Raw genomic sequence first — 22,990 nt, 5'->3', positions numbered from 1 at the left:
CCTCCTATTTCTAAGGTTCTACTTTTTCTAGGGTTTACCATTATTCTTCTTCTTTAGTGGCTTCAGTTCTTTTGCACTCCCTTCTATTCATTTCTTCATTTGATTTCTTTTTATCCTGATCTGTGCTTGTAGACAATGGATTTTGGACCGCTCGTAATGGCAATGGAGGACCTAAAAGATCCAAGCAAGGTTTGAGGTAATGTCTCAATTTCTCTGTCACGTTGACTATATGCACCTGCATTTAATTTGATCAAATGTGAGAATGTTTCAAGGTAACATCTCATTTTTTTTTTATGAAGCTCCATTGTTTTGTAACTGTACATGTCATACCATTCATGATGTAGGTAAGTCACTTGGGGCTTATTTTAGTGGAAATAAGCTTTGTTTGGTTATATGTATTGAGACTTTGATCCCATGGGTTTACTTTGTAATTGGCCAATTTAATGGGCCTAAAATATGGATAGAAAGTAGAAAAAGGGATTTACTTCCTTAGTTTGGTTAGAGTCCTGTTTTGAGTCTCATTTCTTTATCTTAGTCAATTTAGGTTACCTTATTAGTTAAGGATAGGGTTAGGCCTTTCCTTTTTAGTGTCTAAGTTTATTTTTGAGTCTTCTATATAAGTTTGTAAGAGAGGCCAGCATTGTAGACGAATTTGATTAATGAAATATTGGCTTTAGCCTTTATGAAAATCATGAGATAGGATGAGTGAGATGCCCAGGCTGAGATAGCCAACCCCACTTTTCCCCATCCCCTTCCATCGGTTCTTGATTCTAAACCTTAGTTTCAGTCAAATCAAGTTCAAGAGTGCTGCAAGTTTTTGGGATTTCTTTTCAACAAATTGGTACATCGGTTTCTTGAAGATTATTGCATCAAGATCATTGCTGCTTCAACAGGTTACAAATTTGTGGGTTTATATTTGTTACTTCAACCAAGCAAATTGTTCCCTCATTTGAGTTTCCATTGTTCTCTTGGTTCCCTCACATGATTTCTTCGATTTTCAAGAGAGAAGTTAAGATTTCTTTTGAGATCTCATTGTTCTCTTTGGTTACTATTTGATCCTGTCTGGGATTAGACCTATTCTGGTATAGTCTTACATTAATCCATGGTTTCGGTAAAGGTAGAAGGCTGTATACAATACTTTTTCCCCTCGTATTTCAGCTTTCAAATTAGTGGAGGGTTGATAGTTATCTTCGAAAAAGAACACCTAGTGGCAATCGTCTTGTCTCTACCGAAATGCCTTGATGCACCTTCGGCATGCAACACCCATATAAGTGATATAACAAACTCTCTAATGGATGTACTCAGAAGGCATAACTGGGAGGGTATATTCTATGCTCATTTTTTAGTATCCCTCACTTAAAGATGCATAAATGTCCCCAAAATCTTGGCACAATGCATAGTCGCATACATTTCTCTCGAATCCAGTCACCTTGACACTCATAGAATGTAAAAGGGCGGAATACGACTCAAGGCATCAATGGGTTTATTTTCTACACCTGCTTTGTATTTCAATACAAATGTGTATTCCTACAGAACTTCAACCCTCTTTGCGCATCGAGGACTAAGCTTCTTTTGCGAGCTTAAATACCGCAAGGCCTGATGATCAGAGTAGAGAACAAACTCATGTGGAAGTAAGTAATGTCTCTAATACCTCAAAGCTTGTACTAACGCATGGAACTCTTTATCAACTCTTTATCATGGGTGGACTACCTTTGCTTGGCACAACGGGAAGGTTGCTCCATTGTGATCTTCGAGTCTAGAAACAGCCTCTCCGCAAAAGAGGGGGTAAGGCTGCGTACATTATGACCCTTCCTAGACCCCGCAGTGGCGAGAGCCTCGTGCACTGGATACACCCTTTTTTTTAGTAGCATTGCTTGGCCTCATTTAATTTTTCGCTAAAAAAAGCAACGAGATGTCCTTCCTGACTTAGGACACCAGCTATTCCTACTCCAAATGCATCACACACCACTTCAAAGAATTTAAGAAGTCTGGAAGGCGTAACACAGACACTTCGATCATTCGCTTCTTGATTTGTTGAAAGGCTTTGGCAGCAACCGTTGTCCAACTGAAATCTCATATCCGGATGCAATCGGTGACTGGACCCATAATCGACCTGAAGCGTCGTATGAAACCTCTTATAAAGCGTGGCTAAACTGTAAAAGTTATGCAGTTTAGGCCACTCAGAAATCGCTCTAACCTTCTTAGGATCAGCAACAACTCCCACAAAAGACACAACAAACCCCAAGGAAGGCCACTTGGGGACTCAGAAAGGTGCACTTTTTCAAATTCACAATCAATTTCTCTTGTCTGAGAACAATGAAAACCTGCCTCAGATGAGAGACATGATCATTCCTGGTTCAGTGGTTCTACTCTAAATGAGAATGTTGTCAAAAAAGACGACCGAAAACCTTCTTATGAAAGGCCTTAGCACCTATTGGATGCATTTGTAAGGCCAAATGGCATGACTAGCCACTCATACAAAGGACACAAAGGACATGTCCTTTGTTTTTAAGGCAGTTTTCCATTCATATCCAGGCCGGATGTGTAGCTGGTGATTTTCACTTCTCAAATCTATTTTGGAAAATATCTTCGAACCAACCATCATGTCGAGCATATCGTCAAATCTGGGAATTAGGAAATGATACTTTATGGTAATCGTATTGATTGTTCGAGTGTCTACACAGATGCGCCAACTGCCATCTTTCTTGGAGTTAGTAACGTGGGCACTGTGCATGGGCTTAGAGTTTCGCTGATGAATCCTTTTCTCAAGAGTTCATCAACTTGTCTTTTCAACTCAGGCTGTTTTGTAGGATTCATTCGGTAATATAGAAAGATTGGGAAGAGATAATGCCGAAACAAGGTCATCGCATGTTGAATTTCCCTCATGGGAGGAAGTTCATCTAGCAACTTCTCGGGGATAATGTTACTAAACTCAGAGAGTATAGGAGCACAACCTCTCTTGGGATCTCTAATGGAACATCTAGGGAACATGCTTTCACTTCTTTTGACAACTGGATATAAACTACTTCAAATGCTTTGCATTCTCTCTCAAACTTTCGTCTGTTAAGGAAGTGCAGTTGCTTCTATTGATTAATTTTAGAAGGATTCACTGTCTCGCCACTCACTTGCAACTCTTGAGGTTGGGGAGGATTGAGTTTGATTTTCTTCCCTTTGTAGACAAACATATAAGTGTTTGACCTACCAAAATGTGTCACACCAAGGTCAAATAACCAAGGCCTTCCCAATAGGATGTGTGTCACATCCATGGGAAGTACGCTACACCAAACGATGTCCCTATACTCAGGAAATTGTAATGGAACTAAACGACGCTGACTAACTAGAATGGTAGTCTGATCTACCCATGCAACATTGTAGAGATGTGGATGAGGCTCCGGCTTAAGGCTCAATCATGAAATGGTGGCCTGAGAAACCACATTCATACAATTGCCGCTGTCTATAATGACCTTGTCTTAACTCCACACTTAGTGTATGGAAGATACTGGTTCTTCGCCAGTCATCCTCTGACTTCTGTTTTGTGACCATACACCTCACAATATTCAGTTGGGGTGTCACTTCTCTAGGTTTTTGGGCTTCTTCATCATTGGTCCCTTCTTCAGGCATGTGTACATACCCATCCTCAACATGTTCAGACTCTTCTGCACTTTCCTCGACTCTAGTATAAAGGTTACGGATTGGGCATTCATAGGCATAATGCCCAGTGCCATTGCAGCGATAGCACGTATCTTTGCTGCCCTTAGAACTTTCCGTAGAAGATCCTTTCCCTTTTGCATCTTTAGGTGTGAATTGGGAAGAACTGCTTCCTCTAAATACAGCAGGGACAGATTAGATGCCCGTTTACCATCAGAGAATTTCTTGAGAATAACTCTACTGATTGGGACCCATATATCCTCATGAATGGTTGCCTAACGTACTGTTCTAATTCCAGTGCCAATTGGTAGGCCATTTCAACTGAATCCACTGTTTGTGGAATCATTTCCTTTCTAATCTCAGGCTTAAGACCAGTGTGAAATTGAGAAAGAGTCTCTTTGGGATCTTCATTCACATCACAATGGAGCATTATCATCAAACTTATTCATATAATCAGCAACAGACATGTTACCCTGCCGAGGATTAATCATCTGGTCCAAAATCTGATCTCCTAAAGGATTTTGGACCAGATGATCAGACATAAACCTATAAAATATTGGACCTATAGAAAGGGGGCTTGGCTCCACACCAACTTGGATTCACTCCAAGGTTTGCAGGGAATCACTCATGCTGCAGAGAATGGGAGGAGATCACACAAGTGCCAACATATTTTCATTGTCTTCCATCCCAGAATACAGTCTTTTAAAAACCAAAATTAGAAAAGAGAAATAACTCCCTAATAACTACTTTTCTGTTAATAACTTCCTAATTACTACCCCACTTAGCATTACAACATTAGTAGATAACAGTTTTGACAGCAAATAAAATAAAATGCAACAAAATAAAATAAACTACACATAAATAAACAGAAATATGCATCCACACAAGTTAATAAGGGACATCTAGACACAATGAAGTGATGTGTGGCTGTGTACATCCGCATCTCCTCTGATATGTCCTAAATCCCTAAGTGATGTCCTCATCAGTTTCTGAATTTTTGTAGGGTCCTCGTGGAAGTGCTAGTGCAACAACACTGATTTTGTGTCTTCTTGTCCCGATGAAGTTTGTAAGTCTCTTTCCACCCCCTCTCCTCTCTGTCTTCTCTATGAATGTGTGTTGACTTGTTTCACCATTTACTTTTACTTAATCTTCTGCAGACATGTTTGAGCAAAGGGAAGGGCTTCCATTTTCCGCCATGTCAGATGATCAATATGTGTGGGTTTCAGATTTTAATTGATTGCCCAATTGACCTTTCAGCCCTGGGAATCTTTTCTCCTGTTCCCACTTATTCTTATCAACCCCCAAACATCCAGTTCCCAAATTCATCAATACAGAATTCAGTTTCTGATTCGAGGGATCAGAAAAGGCGTAGAGTCAATGAAGCCCTCGAAGCAGATGATCTGATTAAAGCAGTGCCTTGGTATAAGACTGTTAATACAATGCACTTACTGGATATTTCATTCATTGATGTTATATTAATCTCCAGTCCAATGGGTATCCTTGGGCTGCCATTTCTTACTCGAAATAAGAATCTCTCAGCTAAGGTAAATGAAAGGTATAAAACCAAATTTGTTATTAACTTCTTGATTTAATGTGTATTAAATTTGTTGATTTTGGATGACTTGTCAGATTTATGCAACTGAGGCAGCTGTAAGGATTGGACAGCTTATGATGGAAGATCTTGTTTCAATGCATATGGAATATAGGCAATTTTATGGGCCTGAGGAGGACAGGTTCCCTCATTGGTTGAAATGGGAGGAGCTTGAAACGCTTCCATATGAATTGAGGGAGATTATTATGGGAGAAGATGGGGCAGATTTGGGTAGCTGGCAGCCCTTGTATAAGTAAGTTCTCTATACATGTTAATTCATGGAACAATTGAACTATTCTTAGAAATATTTGTTTCTTCAGTTTGATTATTTGTGCCTTATCCATGTTTCGGTTTGCTAAATCTAGTATCATGTAATGATTCTACATTTTTTGTGTTTTGATGGACTAAAATGGTTACAATAAATTGAAAATGTTTGAAATTGCTAATGCTTCCTATCTTTGATATATTGGAGTATTTTCTGCCCTTAGGTAGTTGTAAATACAGCGGCATGAATCCTCCTGAATTTTGTGGCTTCGGAGACTTGATTGCATTTTTCATTCTTCTTGATTGAGCCTCATGTATCGGTTGTTACCTCAATAAACTAATGATAATAGAGCACCAAGGTACAATTTTAGCAGGTAAAAATGTTTCAAATTGTAGTGGATTAGCATTGGATTGTGTTGTTGAACTTGGGTGCATCCCCAAGGACTAAAATATTGATACAAAATACCTCTTTTGTATTGTTTGCATACGAAATGGGCGTGAGATACCAACATCTAGAATCTGTAGCTGATGCGATCCCGAGTTCGAAAACCCTGTTTGGGGTTGCTAGGGCTCCCCACCCAAGCTAGTAAAGGGATCAAAATGCAAAGGTAATGTCAAATATGTAATTTCAAAAGCAGGTAAGGCCCTTAAGGGTAAAGCAATTGAAAAAGGGGGACAAGTTGGGAATTAATTCCAAAGGTAGAGGGTACTTCTGAAACTAACAATAATAAAGATATTGAATGAATTAAATCAATGTATGAAGGGTAATATGGAAAGTACAAAAGAAAAAGAGTAAATAACGAGAAGAACTCTCCTTCCTTCGTGAAACAGAACCTGCGGAGGGTTTGCTTGTGTACGGGTGCTAGAACTCTCCCAATAGGAACCCAATCGTCTTGAAATTTTAAGAGAAGAATCCCAACTCCTAATCCTCTTGAATGTAACCAACAATAGGTCAAATCTTCCACCAAATAATTGGGATTGATGCTCTGAAAATCAGATCAGGTCGCTGATACAGTTGCAAATCCCAACAGCAGGTTGGATCTTACTACACATGTGAGATGTGTGTGCCAAACTCTCCAGGTTAAGTCACCTCAGGTAAGGATTACACACATGAAATTTTAGGAAGGTTGAGGGTTAAGGGAGTTCGAACCAATCTCTACTGCAATTAACACCCACGACAGGGGTCGCCTGAGAGTGTGGAAAAGAAACCAAGTAACTAGAGAAAGATGGAAGATAAGAACAATCAGAAGAAGTAATAGAAGAAGAAAGAGAGAAGTGAGAGGAGTGAGAGCTGCAGAAGAGGAGGAAGGCACACGGCCACCAATTGCTTCACATTCTCAGATCGTGAGAATTCTCAAAGTCAATTTCATTCATTATCAAATCTGTTCAATGCATTGGGTTACAAGCATATTTAAAGTAAATACAGATTCTTACAAATGTAAACTACTATAAAGCTAGGAAACTAATTCAACAAGGAAACTAAGCCACTAGGAAACGTGAAATAAGGAAACTAAATCCTTACGTATTTCACTTTAACTAAAACGTCAATAAAAAAAGATAATTAAAAATTACAAAGAATCCCAAGAACAGAAACGTATAAAATCCTAAAATATTCTACTAGATTAAAGGCCCAAATTTGGACTGGGTTCTCAAACAGGTTCATTCCGGTCTAAGGAAGTGATCCTGCAGCAGTAGCGTTCTATGCTTTTCATAGAAATTTTATGAGAAAACTTGTCTGTTAGAAACAGAAATCTTTATTGTAGACATGTTTTCTGTAATCTTTGCCCTACAGTTTTGTTTTTCAGTAATACCTATATTGGGATGTGTTTAATATTCTCTATTATTATCTGTGCCTGCCCTTTTTCCATTATTTTTCGCATCAGTCCCATCGCCCCTTAAATATCACCTTAGAAGCTTATTTTTCTTTTGTAATATGATAGATCAGATACCAGAGAGAACTTGATTAGAGCTTCCTGGCCTTTGATTCATTGGATTATCATATCAGATTTCCCCTTAATGAAAGGGTGTACCCAGTGCACAAGGCTCCCGCCACTGCAGGGTCTGTGCACAGCCTTATGGCCCTTACCCCTGCTTTCGTAGAGAGGCTGTTTCCAGACTCGAACCCGTGACCACTTGGTCACAATGGAGCAACCTTACCGTATCAGATTTCTCCTTATTTCTCTTTAATGTTCCCTGGTTTCTGATTATTGATTTCCTCTATTTCTTATATCTGAATTTCTAATTTTCCGTACATTATGTTATTCCATTATTCTTTCTGTTATTTCTGTTTAGTTTCATAACTGTATATTTTTCTACATGTCTGTTCTGTTCTCCTGGAATCCTACCAGCAGATCCTGTTATCCTAATTTCAAAATTAGGCTTGGGGTTATTGATCTGCATTACTTATGTAAACAGTTCACCATTTTTGTCGTCGTAAAAACAATTAGGGGGTTTCTCTTCTCATTATCAGCATAATTAACCCTTTCTTGTGGGGATGCATAAGAAGTGTTGTGCCTCTCTTTCTCAAGATTCAGGTGACAAGTTGCTGGTCCCATGTGAAAAATATTTGACTGCATGATTATTAATTTGTGGTCTTGTTGGTTTCTTCGCTATTTCTGCATTTGTAATCAAAGATGGGGCTATATGATTTCTCTGAGTGGCTACTCGGCCAATCAGACCACCCCTAGCATTGTGATCCTTGATTCCTTGTGATTCCCATCTCATCTCTGAACAATTGATATCCATTTATATATATATATATAGCATGGTATCGGATATTTGTTGGTTTCATGCAAGCCAACAAATGTAGATAAGTTGATGAATTCGGCTGTATCCTTTTTCTTGTAGGTGAAAACAAGAGTTTATTAAGAAAGGGGTTTGGGTTTTTTTTTGGATGGGGGGCGGAAAAGAAGAGAGAGCAGAAGCAAGGCCGAGCCAAAAGAGGGCAACAAAAGATAAAAAAAGAGAAAAGAAACAAAAGGAGGCACTTGCTTTTCAAGCCCCTACCCTCTAGCAGATTACCTATTTCAAACATGGCCATCACCTAATCTACAATAGCAGCACCCTGTACCAACACCCACTCCCTAACAAGAATGAGCACACCCGAAGAGAACTGTCAAAGAAAAGAGAAGGAACAGAAATGAAATGGAAATGGAGAAAAACCAAAGTCAAGTGACAGGAAACTTTCACAACTGAAAAGCACTCTGCTGTTTGTTTCCTAGACTCGAAAATTGTAGTGGTGTAATAGTTGAGGTCCTAGAGGTGACAGTGCTTCCTCAATTTTCATCTTCATATGCTTCCAAATTCTAACCTTAATTTTCCTTGCCTAGCCCTTTATTTTTCATACCTTTCCTGCCATTGTAATGCTGCCCCTTTTACTTCTAAGTTTCATGAACAGAACCTTTGTTCCACTATGTATTTCCACTCAAAATAGTTCTGAAAAGTAGTATCTCAATCTAGAAACTTCTCAACATAGCTATCCATGAAGATTAGGTACCCCAGTCCTGAGATCTTCAACATTCAATGAATTTCAGGTTGTTCATGAGTGGCGGGAGCCGTGGGACAATGAAATGGATTTTCTTCTTCGTTTTTGGATCCACCTTCTGGTAGATCTGAAGGTTATGGTCGTCTTCTGGTGCCTCCATTGACCACCTATGATTCTTGGCACTGCAAATTTTGGAATCGCAACCTAGTTGATCAAGGCATGATTGTAGCCCGGTAAATGGTCCTGTAACTGAGATTTCATACTGATCTACTTTGTCTATGATGCCATATTTGACACAGGAAGAAGCAAATTCCAAATGTATCATGATTTTGTTTGTCAGGAAATTACAAAAAAAGTGAGAAATAGATGGAGCTAGGGAATGATTAAACACAACTAGTTGCTCTTCTAGTTCAATGGTCCAGGTTTGAAGAGAATTATTTCTCTTGTTCAAGGGAATATTTCAAAGTCTGTGTCTACATCCATAATAGCACTTCTATGCCTTAGGTGACTTGCTCAAGAGGCTAGAAGTAGCTTGATCATGAAATCAGTCTTAGACTCACATGGCTGTTTAACAAAATAATAGGTCATAAATCACCTTTAGAAAAAAGATAAGATTGATACCCATGATGACATCTCTACATTCGACTAGCTATTTCGTCTCACCATAAACCGTTTTCTAGTTCTGCAATGGGTCAATTGGTTTCTCATAAGACTGAGTATGCATGGTTTCTAGTTTAATGGTAAGGATGTCAATCCATAATTGCAAACTATAGTGTTTTCTGTTTATTTCGAATTTAGTTATGTTTATTAATGAATAATGTGTCAGTGTAACAGATGTGAAGGATTGTATGCAGAAAGTACAGTCTGTTAGATTTGCCGAAGAAGTCTGCTACAATGGAACATTGATTTTAAAAGCATTCAGTTCTGGCCTGGAAATAGGAACATCTAACTGGACAATACATGGTCCAAGAAGAAACATTACCTGTTTGTCAAGCTCCATCTTCGAATCTGCTCATGCAATGAGTTTTGACTACAGTTCTCTTCAAGGGAATGATCTGATCCTATTTTCTGATTTCTCATTGTTGCATGATGAAGTTGATGTTAGTAAGGATTCCCTTGCCCATATGAATCAGATAGAGTCTGAGGTCAACCACCCAACTGCCTGTAGTTTCTCAGCCCTAAGGTATAACCCTATTTAATTTTAATGTAGTTTATAAAAGGCTTCTCATTGTTTTACTGGTTCCATATCATTTAATTCATTTAGAACTCGATCATCTGCCAGCTTTAGCTTTTCTCCTTTCCCTGCCCCTTTTTAATAGCTGCAGTTGGAGATTCAAATTTCAATGCTTGACATGTTGCAGGAATGATGATAATGATGGGAAGAATTTCATCCAATCACTCATTGGTACTGAAGAATATTCAGAGGAGATGGACAAGCTTGCTTTCATCTGCTCCTGCGCCATAGACTCTGTTACACAAGGAGGTTCTGTCCTTGTACCCATTGGTCGACTTGGAATTGTGCTGCAGCTTTTGGAGCAGATATCACTATCTCTTGAATCTGCAAACCTAAATGTAAAGTGCTTATGCTTGGAGTCTGAACCAAATTGATGAATTATTACTTTATTGCTCGAGATTAAGAAAAGATTTTGTTTTTTTTTTATGCGGCAGGCCCTTGTTAGCCTAGTCACGGGCTCTTTAGAGCCTCGTTTCCTATTGCATACTACTTATTTTGTAGCTTAGGTGATCAGTTTAGAAGTTATGTTTGAATTAGGAGTTGAGACTCATTGGGAAGTTGTGACGGCATTAGGATTTTCTAATCTCCATGTAACTAGTATAAGAAGCCATTTACCCTGCCCTAAGGAGGCCACGGATTTTTATTGATAAATCTTAGAAGTTCTTCTACATGGCTTTACGGATTTACTAATGTGGATCCCTTAGTTTTTTTGGGTGGATTTCTATTGATAAATTAACTAGTCAGTAGCCCTTTAAATTTGTGCCTGCAAGTTGGGCTTTGTTCTCTGCTACTATTCTTTAAATCTTAATATGAAACTAAAATTCTTCTCAGTTTGAATTGTTCTGTACATTTTAGATTATGTAGCCTTTTTCAATCAATTAACCTTCTTTCAAATTAAAGTTCCATTGTACAGTTTAATATTGTCTGCAAAACCTTGAAATTCATACCAGAAACCAGATCAGGTTCGGTCACACCCTTTCAGATTAGAGAGAAAATTTTCTAATTGAACTTCTCATTCAATTGGAAGGCAAAGACAACTACTAATATAGTAGACTTGTTAGCTAGGCCAGAGGTTGCATGCGGGGCACTCCCTTCCTTTGCTCTTTTAGTCATATATTTATCTGTTCTTTTCTTTATGGTCATGTCTTGGAAGGTAGAGTAGGACCCCTAGACTGTTGACCTAAACTTCAGAGCTATTGGTATTTTAGTTGTCAAGTTGTACTGCTGCTCCTGAAGACCCTAATTTTTAATTCTCATAATTTCTTATATTTCTGCTAAATTCCTATTCTGATTTGGATTTCTCTTAGTGAATTTGTAGTCCAATTCAATATCTATCTCTCTTGTCATTGTTCTTTAGTTGTCATAGCCTAAGCAGGAAGCTACATTTTTAGTTCTATTAGTATTGGTAATTTTGGTTTCTATATAATCCATCAGGTTTTATTGATTTCTGTTAAGAAAATGCTCAAGTATATCAAAAGATAGGTAGCTGTGGCAGCACTTTTTTTGTTTTTACATTATAATTGAACTTTTCTCTTCTGTTGATAAAATTTAACTCATTTTATTATTGGAAATTGGGAACTTTTAACATAATGATCCTATTTCTGAAATCTTCAAAATTTAGAAAATTCTTCTTGGAGTATTAGAACAGAAGCAGAATTGCCCATGACAAGAATGACTTGTATGCTATTTGGAGAACATGGCATTGGGAACCTTTTACTTTGCTACTGCCTAGGGGGTGGGAATTTGATGGTTGCTTTGGTAGGCCCTTCTGGTAGTGGGGGAAAGTCTTTTAAAGTCCTTTAGAGATTCTTTGGGTTTTTGTGTGGAGGTTCTGTCATAGTATAGAATCAAATAGGCCCACCTTGCTCTAGATGAAGATGCAAGGGTGGTGTTACTAAAAGACACCTTCTCAGCCTTACTATCTAACACAACGGTATTAGCTAATTTTTTAGCCCATTCTGGTTACCATGTCTAGCCCAACATGTCTCAACTTTATGATTGGGCTTGCAACAAAAGGAACACTGTATGGATGAGGAAGTAGCAGTGGATGACTCAAGATTTGGAGATGTTTAACTATTTGATTATAGCTGTCTCGGAACACAGAACCTAATGGAGAAGCTCTAGATGAGGATGCAAGGGTGGTGTTGCCAAGAGACACCTTCTCAACATTACTATCTGACACAACAATATTAGCTAATTGTTGAGCCCATTCTGGTTTACCATGTTTAGCCCAACATGTCTCAACTTTATGATTGGGCATTTGGGCTTGCCACAAAAGGAACATTGTCTGGAGGATCAGTCAGTCTGTTGTTCATTTGTACCATGACCACGACCTCTCATAGGAAAGGTAGAACCTTGGCCACAACCAACGACAAACATAGAACCTTCCTTTGGAGAGGGTGAGATGTCAACAATATGTTGAAGAGGAGAGAAGGTCTCATTCAGGGAAAGCACCTTCTCCCGGTAAGCAACTGGCTCTTAATAGACTGATAATTAGAATTTAACCTGGCCATAAATATAGCAACCTGAAATTCAACCCGTTGAACCTTTAACTTTTCTAGATCAATAGTGAGAGATTGATGAATATTGAGCTCCTCTCACATTCCCTTAAAAGCACTGAAATACTCATTCAAAGATTTGTCCCCTTGCTTGAAGATAAATATTTTTATCATATAGATCATAAATACATGACATATTCTTCTCCTGGGAGAAGCTTTCCTTCAAGTCATCCCAAACCCCTTTGTCAGTGGTGTGGAACATGACGTTTGTTGCAATAGCTGGGTGCCTGGGTCCATACTACTCCACAACCATATGAAAAGAGTGTCATTCTCACGCATCCACTCCTCATAGTCTTTGGAATATGAGGAATGACAGTTCAGATCTGTGATACTGCATTTGTCCTTTAGCATTAATATAAACCTTAACTGCCTGGGCCCATAATAGATAATTAGAAACTCCATTGAGTTTGATAGTAGTAATCTGGACATTAACATTGTCCAAAGTAGGTTCGGAATCAGCCATCGTGATGAAAATAAAATAATCAGCAGTGTAGGAGAATGCAACAATCGATATACTAAACCGAGGAATATCACAGGGCAGATATGGATTCAGCCACAAAGCACAGAACAGAACAATGCTGCTGAGAATAATAACTCAAAAGATATCACAGTAATCTGTCAAGAGGGGGAAAAATCTAGCAGCAAAGAAGTCCAACTCTGAAAATGTAAGTCCAGATTCAAGAAGATTTTAGATCCTATAAAATCCCGGTTTCAGATTGACACCATATTCTTCTCAAAGGACTGAAATAGGGGGTCCTCAATACCCCCAAAATATCATGCAACTCTAATGTACGGATTCAAAATAATCTCAGATATCAATTTTGTCCAGGAAACCAGTGTATCGCCAATCTTGAGAGAATGTAAGCCACAGTAAATCAGGGGCTTTGGCCAGCCCCAGATTTAAGGTTGAAGGACCTTACCAAGAGTTAGGAGGATCTGATGGTCAGATCCTCAACTGGAGTAGATATTATTCTGCTAAAAAACCCAAAAAACAGAGCATCTGCCAGCTCTGAAATCGACCAGAAAAATCCAGATTATGTGAGCTTCAGGTGGAGAACCAATAACAACAGCCATAACCTTATCCCAACCAAATGGGGTTGGCTACATGGATCCGATAGAGGCTATGACAATAGTAGAAAAGAGAAGTAAAAAGTAAAATAAGTAAAGAAAAAAATAAAAGCATTAGTCAAAGCAGCATCCCAGAAACATCCCCCTACAAAGGGTCGGCGACACGGGTCCTTGTCCTCTATACAACTCTATCCGCGGTCATACTAAGATTGAGTCCTACCACATGCATATCCTTTCTTACCACTTCTCCAATAGTCATATTAGGCCTGCCTCTACCTCTTTTAGCTCCATCAAACTGAATCTGGTCACTCCTTCTTACTGGTGCATCCGTAGGTCTCCGTTGTACATGACCATACCACCTCAAGCGGCTCTCACGGAGTTTGTCCTGGATTGGTGCAACTCCCAATTCGGTTCTAATAGAAACATTTCTTATTTTATCTCTCCTAGTTGCTGCACATCCTCCTTAGCATCCTCATCTCCGCTACACTCATCTTATCTATATTACTCTTCTTAACTGCCCAACACTTCGCACCATATGTCATAGCCGGTCTTATTACTGCCCTGTAGAATTTCCCCTTAAGCTTAACGGGCATTTTGTTTGTCACACAATACTCGGATGCACCTCTCCACTTCATCCATCCTATTTTAATTCTGTGGGAAACATCGTCTTCTATATCACCCTCTTTGTTAAAGGTTGACCCCAGGTATCTAAAGCAATCACTTTGTGGTAGCTCTCGCTCCTCAATTTTCACCACTTCCTCCCCTCTCCTGGTTTGACTGAAGTTACACATCATATATTCTGTCTTGGTTCTGCTTAACTTAAATCCTCTTGATTCCAAGCTTGATCTCCATAATTCCAGTTTCGCATTAATCCATTCTATTGTCTCATCTATCAAAACAATATCATCCGCGAATAGCATACACCAAGGAACCTCATCTTGAATGTGCCTAGTTAGATCATCCATGATGAGTGCAAATAAATAAGGGCTTAGAGCTGATCCTTGGTATAACCCTATTGTAATTGTGAATTCACCACTTTGGCCCTCTACAATTCTGACACTCATCACCACGCTCTCATACATGTCCTTAATTATATCCACAAAGTTATTTGAGCTCCTTCTCTTCCCTAGGGCCTGCCAAATGAGCTCTCTGGGGACTCTGTAATAAGCCTTTTCTAGGTTGATAAAGATCATGTGGAGGTTCTTTTTGTAAGCTCTAAAAATTTCCATAAGTCTCCTTAGAAGGTAAGTAGCTTCTGTCGTGGATCTCCCTGGCATAAAACCAAATTGATTGTCCGATATATCAGTATATCTTCTTAGGTGCCCTTCAATGATTTTTCCCATAGTTTCATGGTATGACTCATTAGTTTTATGACCCTATAGTTATTGCAGTTCTGGATATCATCTTTATTCTTATAAATTGGAACTACGGTGCTTCTCCTCCAGTCAGCTGCCATTTTCTTTGTACTCAAAATCTTTTTAAACAGCTTGGTTAGCCAAGATATCCCCCATACTCCTAAGCTCTTCCACACTTCAATTGAGATCTCATTCGTTCCTGGTGTTTTGCCTACCTTTATCTTTCATAGTTCCTCTTTAACTTCGGCCTCGTCAACTCGTTGTAGATGTCCATGACGTGTGTTTACTTGAGGACTACTCCTTTCCACTTCCGAGTCCATCCTATCAGTCAAGGTAGCTCCATTAAGTAGGTTGTAAAAATATTCACCCCATCTCTCCATAATGTCCTCATCCCGTAATAGTACTCTATCATCCTCGCTCTTAATACATCTAACATGGTCCAAATCTTTGCTCTTCCTTTCTCTTGTTTTTGCTATTCGATAAATCACATTTTCTCCTTCCTTTGTATTAAGTTTTTCATGGTCATCATATTTCTTCGCTCTTGCTTTTCCTATAACCTTTCGAGCTTCTTTTCTGGTTACATAATATCTCACTTTATCCTCGGCCTCGTTAGTCCTCTGCCAGGTCTTAAAACGATCTTTCTTAGTCTTAATGGCTGCTTGGACCTCGTCATCCCACCACCCAGTCTCTCTAGGGGCCAGACGCAAACCCTTTGATATCCCCAGGACTTCTTTAGCAATCCTCTTAATACAAGTCGACATCTCAATCCACATCTTATTGGTATCTCCCTTAAAATCCCATTTCCTTGTAGAGCCACTTTATCGGTGAATGATTCTAGGAGAACTCCTTGTAGTCGCCCCCATCTTATCTTAGGGAAAACCTTTTTCTCCTTCTTATGTTGCCTCGTACCAAGGTACATATCCAAGACCACCAATCAATGTAAGCCATAGTTATCAAGGTGTTGCCAAGGCGTCGCCATGGCGTCCATGCTCTTTGGTCGCCTTGGACGGCTTGGGCGCCATGGCAGGCGCCTTGTCACCATGGCGGTGCCGCCTTGAATTTTGCCCCTCTAAAACGCCATGGTCGCTTTCCCGCCTTGATAACTATGATGTAAGCGGTTAAGCTCTCTCCTTACAGTCCTTACATAATAGTTTGTCAGACCTAGTTAGGAAGAAATCTATTTGGCTTGTATGTTGCCTACGCTTGTAGGTAACTAAATGTTCTTCCCTCTTTTTAAAAAAGGTATTTGTAATGCACAGGTCAAACCCTACTGCATAGTCTAACATCTCCTCTTCATTCCTCTCCCCAACTTCGTATCTTCCGTGAACCTCTTCATAGCCTCTACGATCTCTGCCCACATGTCCGTTAAGGTCACCTCCGATAATATTCTCTCCTTGATCAAAACCTTGCGCTAAACCATCCATGTATTCCTAGAATTGTATTTTAACACTCTCATCTAATCCTGTCTGGGGCGCGTACGCGCTAACTATGTTAATAACCTCATTGTTTAGCACTAGCTTGATAGATAGGATCCTATCTCCAAATCTGTTAACATCCATTACTTCGTTCTTAAGGTCCTTGTCCACCACTATGCCCACTCCACCTCTCCCGCTTTCATCTCCTAAGTACCATAGCTTGAAGTCATCTAATGCCTTGGCTTTGTAACCCTTCCATCTTGTTTCTTGAATGCAAGCAACATTAATCCTTCTTATCCGCATAACATCTATCAGCTTCATACTCTTACCCGTCAGAGATCCGATGTTCCAGGATGCAAATCTTATCCTATGCTTAAGAACAAGATTAGTATTAAAGGACATGATATAAGAAGAGGTAAAGAATAATAAAAAAAATAATAGGATCCATACAAAAGGGATTGGCTGGATAAAATATAGTGCCGACTGTCTACCTGACGCACCAATGTAGAATAAAAACTATATAAGATATAGATATAATATGAAACGTATGGTTAATAGAGTAAAGTGCCAAGAGGTTACTTAATATAATGTATACATTATACAGACAGTCAAATACCAAAAGTGATAAATCAGAACAAAGTGAGGTAAACAAGGCAAAATACCCAAGATTCAAATAAAATACAAGATAGTTCAGGATAGATCAGATTACTACACAGTAAATCACACTATACCAATGGGTACAATAGTTTAATAAAAACAATAACTTAGAAGAGGTAATGCAATGCAGAGGTACAATAGCGTATTAAGACAATAGGCAAGTAGAGATAACGTACTACAAGGGTGGAGCAGTGTATTAAAACAGTGGCAGTGGACAACCCAACCAGTAGAGGTAAGGCACTAACAAAGTAGTTAGCAATGAATCAATAACCACTAATACAACAATTAGTAATATTGCAATACAAAGGGATATAATAGTGTAATACCACAATAAGCAAGAAGGTAGTGTTGTAGGTAAAACAAAAGTCAAGTAAAGTAGCAGAGGCTAAAGGTTTTTAAAAAAAATTATTAATGGATGAACAGAACACCAAATAGGATTAAACAAGTATGCTCCTATTTGCTTCAGCAGAGTACCCTTATCCTCCGATTATATGATCAGGTCCTGGGCCCTAGTGATGGTGGGGGCGGTAGGGAAGGTGAAAGGAATGGAATTGCAGGTTCTGATTCTGGTTCTGGTTCTATCTCTTGGCACTAGTGTCCTAGAGTCGTTAGTTAAACAAGAATGGGTATAGGAAAATTCGGGGGTTGAAAGTCAGGGAGTGAGAAGTGGGTTGAAAAACAGGGATTGGGTATAGGTAGGGTTGATGATGGGGTAAGTCAGAGGATATATATATTTTAATTAAACCTTCGGTTGTGGTAGAGATAGTAGAGAAGGTGAATATCTGAAGTCTGAAAATCAGGTGGTGTAGGAGGTAGAGAAGGTGCAGGTATGAGGTTTGTAAATCAGGGAATGGTGGAGGCGGTACAGAATGTGAAGGGTGAGGGTCGGAGAATGGGGTTGGAGAGCAAGGGTTCCAGGAAAAAAAAAACAAGAAGTTTATTAAACCTGTAAACAAACCTGGTATGCTTCTAAAAATCCAGCAGCAGAGCAAGGGGCCGCTCCTTGATTGAAAATTGCAGGTAAATTACTCCATATTGTGATGTCTTCAGTCTAGATTCATACTGTACAGGATCCACACAAGATGTAATCAGTAAGTAGATGAAAACAGCAACACACCATGAAGATAACCCCTAGTTTTTCATGTTTTCCTTAACTAGGGTTCATAGGATATACAGAAACATAGGGTGCTGCAATCTACAAGAAGAAACTCCTAATGGAACTTTTAAAACATAGAAGTAGTGGTAGGTACTGATTTGGAGAAGCTCTGATATCATATAATAATATCAGAAATAGAAAACAGAACTAACAATGTAGAAGAAGAAGCGAGGAAGAAAGGAGAGAAGACACTGCCACAAGGAAGAGCAACAATCCATACTTGTGGCAGTCCTCTCACCAACAGTATATAAACTAACAATTACAATGCCGCAAGGACTAGAAGACTTTTCATCTTCGGTCCTTGCCGTAATAGAAGACTAATTAGACTATAAGATAAAGTCTGAAAGATAAAAACTAACACCAACTAAAACTAAACAGAATACTGCAGGGTTTGACTATAATGCCCCTACAGTACCATATACATATCTTAACGGTTGTTGTTTTTTTTTTAAAATTTTGAGTTGATCATATTTCTGGTTGCTACTGGGTCATTCTTTTTAGTAACCCATACTGTTTATCTCTGTTGTAGGTTCCCATATTTGTTATATCTAGTGTGGCAGAAGAATTGTTAGCATTCACCAATATTGTGCCCGAATGGTTATGCGAGCTGCGTCAACAAAAGGCATATTTTCTTCAGAACTTAGTATTCCTAATCCATGAACACATTAATTTGATAACAATTGACGTCATGAAGAAAAATAAACATAATACTTTCTCAAATTTAATTTTGCAGCTGTATTCTGGCAATCCATTGTTTGGGCACGTGGAGCTAATAAAAGAAAAGAAGCTTCATTTGTTTCCAACAGTTCATTCACCAAATTTACTGTAAGACATTGCATTTGTTCAAAGACCTATTTGTCAGATTTCCTATTGTCAGTAATGTAACTGAATAGGAACCTCTTTTGAAAGATAAATTTCAGTGCTTCCTCTTCTAGGATCTATTTATTTTAAACTAGGTGATGTTTTTGTACACAGGAAAATGTGGCGAGAACCTTGTATAGTGTTTTCTCCTCACTGGTGTCTGCGGCTTGGTCCTGTTGTTCCCTTGCTTCATCGGTGGTTTAGGGATCAACACTGTTTACTTGTACTGGAGGTATTCTTTATTCTGTAAATTTTTTCTTCCAACATTGTATGTAGCTTTTCCAACATACAAACATACTTACATTTAAATTCTAAAGCTGACTCCTCCACTGAGTAGTGTTATCATTATGCAAACTTGCAGCAAGAGGTGGATACTGCTCTTGCTCTTTCACCTTTCAAGCCAGTAGCGATGAAGGTCCTTCAGTGTTCGTTTCTTTCCGGAATGAAGTAAGGGTTCATGATTGGTCTTGTTAATTAAAGGTGTTTCTGTATTGGTTAAGCTAACGAAAACTTGTATAGTTTCTGTTATTTTCTTTTCTTCCTCTCCTTCCCGCTCCCCCCTCCCCTTTGAGAGCACTGTAGAATGATTGAACCAATCCCAACCATACAACCTTCAACCTGATCCCAAGTTAGAGTGCTTATTGCGCAAGCATAGAACCTGGTAGACTTTGGTGTGTCCATGAACTTAGCTGTAATGAAATATAAGCTGGAATGACCGTCAGAATCTGCCAAATGCTCCTTGAGCCCTATGCGGTACCTAAACAAAAAACTAAGCACTTAAACTCTATGCAATACTCAAGTTGGAATTAGGTTTGCATTGATGCGAGGGTCTCAACTCCAGCCCAAATTCACCTAAATATCGTATTAGGTTTTTCAGCCTGATCAAGCAAAACAGTATGTTGGTTTGAGGTTTAACAAGAGTGAAGACATGTCATTATTTCTGTCCCATAGAAAGGAAATAAGTAGTGTTGGAAACCATGGAATGCTGTGGAAATATTATTGATATTCTGGAATATATGGAAGTGGAAAGTTTAGGAAACATTAAAAGATGCGACTTAATCTAGGGAATGATGGAATAGACATGGGAACAACTCATTAAACCTACACTTCACTAATCAATCATTTGAATAAAGGAAAAAAATAAAAGGAGATTTTATAGCTATTGGTCCATTTTGATGGGTATATTTGAAGCCAGCAAGGCCGAATCGAAATTACACCAAGATTTTAAATGGAATCTAGTTGGCAATACAATTTGGCCCAAGAGGTTGGGTTTTTATGGCAGATGTTATGTATGTGATTAACTTATTTGGAAACAGAGAAGCAGGGTATTATTTGAATACAAGTCAAGAGAAACATCAAAAATCTGTACAGTCATTTGGCTCTTATCTTTATGATTGGTCATGTTCTTGAGAACACTTGACGGATGATATATAAAAGCCAATTGAAGTTTTCAATATTACAGAAAGTAGGGGTCACCAATCAAATGAAGCCAAACAGTCTCGTATGCATCCATCTTTAGTAGTATGTTCAACATTTGTAATCTGATTGTTAATTGAATCCTGAACAAGCATGCATGTGCCATTTTTTAACCCCAGTTTCTGCCACATGGAGGACTCTGTTTGGACTGAAATTTCATAGTTTGATAGAGGGCAGTGGGACCTACCTATGACCTTAACAGTGTGCTAGCGGTAGCACAACAGTCTCTGTGCTATAGCCTTATGTTCTTTAAGGTAGTACCCATCAGCATTAGGTATTGGTCCCTCTGAGCATGATAAACCTGGCAAACATTTGCGTATAGATCTCTACAAGTCCTAAGCTTGAAACACAAAACCTTGATAAGGATAAAGTATCTAGCTACTCTCTTAAATTTCAAACAATGCTATAGCATATCTACTTCTGCTATTGGCTTGGTCCTCGTAACCATTCTTTAAGTACAGTTATGTGGCTTGTTTGCAGGATGCAGAAAATTCAGCCTTTGCTAGAGATTTTACAGCCGAAATTTGTTCTGGTAATCAAATCTAACGTCTCGATTTTAACTGTGGAGATATAACCTTGCTTTATTGTAAAGGCCTAATTGGAGCTTGCCTTCTTTCGCTTTTCTTTTTAGTCTTTCAATTCAATAATATAAATGTTTTTTTCTTTTAAATGCTTATCGCAGTTCCCCGAGGATTTGAAACAGAACTTTGCTATCAAGATGAATTCATGTTCATTCATTCACTACTCAGAAAATGAAGTTGTATGCGTTCCAACAGTGATGGATGATTTTAAAGTTGATTTGGATACAGACTTGGCAAACCAGCTTCAGCCAAGAATAATGAAACAGGAAAACATGAAAATTGCAAGATTGAAGGGGCAGTTACATGTAAATCACAGGAAACATTTCTTGGTCTCTAAAAGGGAAGTGATTGATTTTTCACAAAGTCAAATGCTCCAGAAATATTGTACCGCTTTAGAAAAAAGAACATTCCTGCAATGGGGTCTGCTTGATCCAGATCTTGTATTGCTAGCCTTGCAGGAAAGGGGCATTGCTGGGTTGGTGGATGAAGACAGAAATGCTGGAGAACATAATACATGTTTTCTACGCATCTATAAGCCCAAGAATGCTTTGATAGAAATTAGTCCAACACAGACTGTTATCAGTACAGCCAATGAGACTTTGGCATCTACTCTTTTTAAAACCATAAACAATATTTTGGATGGCATTTAGTAGATTGGGAGTTCATATTGTGGATTTTTGCTTCTACTGTTGCTTCACTCTATTTTGATACGCAGGACATCAAGTTCGACAATGAAACTGGTACCATAATATTCAAAGAAGCGGTGGGATTCACCCCTTTTGAATCTTTCACAAAGGCCATTGAGTGAGGTATAAGGAATGTGATAATGTCGCAGCTCCTAACTTCTGAATCTTCTATACTTTCATCTAAGAGATTACTTAATCCAGGTTTGGTAGTAAGATGGTGAAGGACGTCCTTGTTACTGAAGCCTCTACCGTTGTTTGGTATTTTCATTTAGGCTCTGTTTGTTTTCCTGTAAAATATTATATTTAAACCTTTCACTTGGAAATTTACATGGAAAATTTTACAAGTTGAAAAATTTTCCCATGTTTTTTTTTTTGGTACAAGATAAAATATAATGTAAAATGTCATTGTAATATTCTCCAATGCTTGTTTGTCATTTATTCTACATTGTAAAATCATTTTAATAATGAACTGTCTAAATGACTCCTCTATAGTTGTATTCAACTTGACACCTTTTGATTGCATTCGTATTCACACCGCTTAATGGAAATTTTTTCGGAATTGTAACTTGGTTAAAACATTATGGCCTTTTCATTCTAGAATAGGTAGTTATTTTTTTCCCCTTCTATTGAATATTAATACTTTGTTAATTGTATAAAGGTCAGCTTTGCCGATGATGTTAAATAATGATCTGTATGTGGCTTGGATATTCTTGAAGTTGCCAGATTAAAAACTCCCTGAAATTTTAACTGAGAAATAGTAATTAATGTTCTGGGACAGAAATGGATTCTTTTTCAATTGGTATACAAAGCAAATCGAAGCCATGCACCATTTTTTTCAGGTTCTGATCTTAACTTGTCTAAAGTAAATATCCTGAACTATATTTCATCTTCTTTTAATGCTGACTATGTAATTCTGGTAATAATTTATTTTTACCTTTCTCATAAGCAATAACAGT

General features: G+C 38.4%; 1 protein-coding gene across 1 annotated transcript; it reads left to right on the top strand.

The window, feature by feature from the left end:
• Nucleotides 1-4,665: 4,665 nt before the first annotated feature.
• Nucleotides 4,666-22,376, top strand: LOC122667250 (integrator complex subunit 9). The gene is made up of 11 exons (XM_043863498.1): nt 4,666-4,714; nt 4,806-5,192; nt 5,278-5,492; nt 9,814-10,170; nt 10,349-10,559; nt 18,960-19,052; nt 19,164-19,255; nt 19,406-19,523; nt 19,653-19,738; nt 21,248-21,299; nt 21,450-22,376. The coding sequence occupies exons 1-11, from the start codon at nt 4,706-4,708 to the stop codon at nt 21,996-21,998; spliced, it is 2,169 nt and encodes a 722-aa protein (XP_043719433.1). The 5' UTR covers nt 4,666-4,705; the 3' UTR covers nt 21,999-22,376.
• The last annotated feature ends 614 nt before the right edge of the window (nt 22,377-22,990 follow it).

This window comes from Telopea speciosissima, chromosome 7, assembly GCF_018873765.1.
Source record: "Telopea speciosissima isolate NSW1024214 ecotype Mountain lineage chromosome 7, Tspe_v1, whole genome shotgun sequence".
In the NCBI taxonomy this organism is placed as follows: domain Eukaryota; kingdom Viridiplantae; phylum Streptophyta; class Magnoliopsida; order Proteales; family Proteaceae; genus Telopea; species Telopea speciosissima.
Note: the sequence above shows the minus strand (reverse complement) of the source record. Positions and strands in the feature narration are given on the sequence as shown.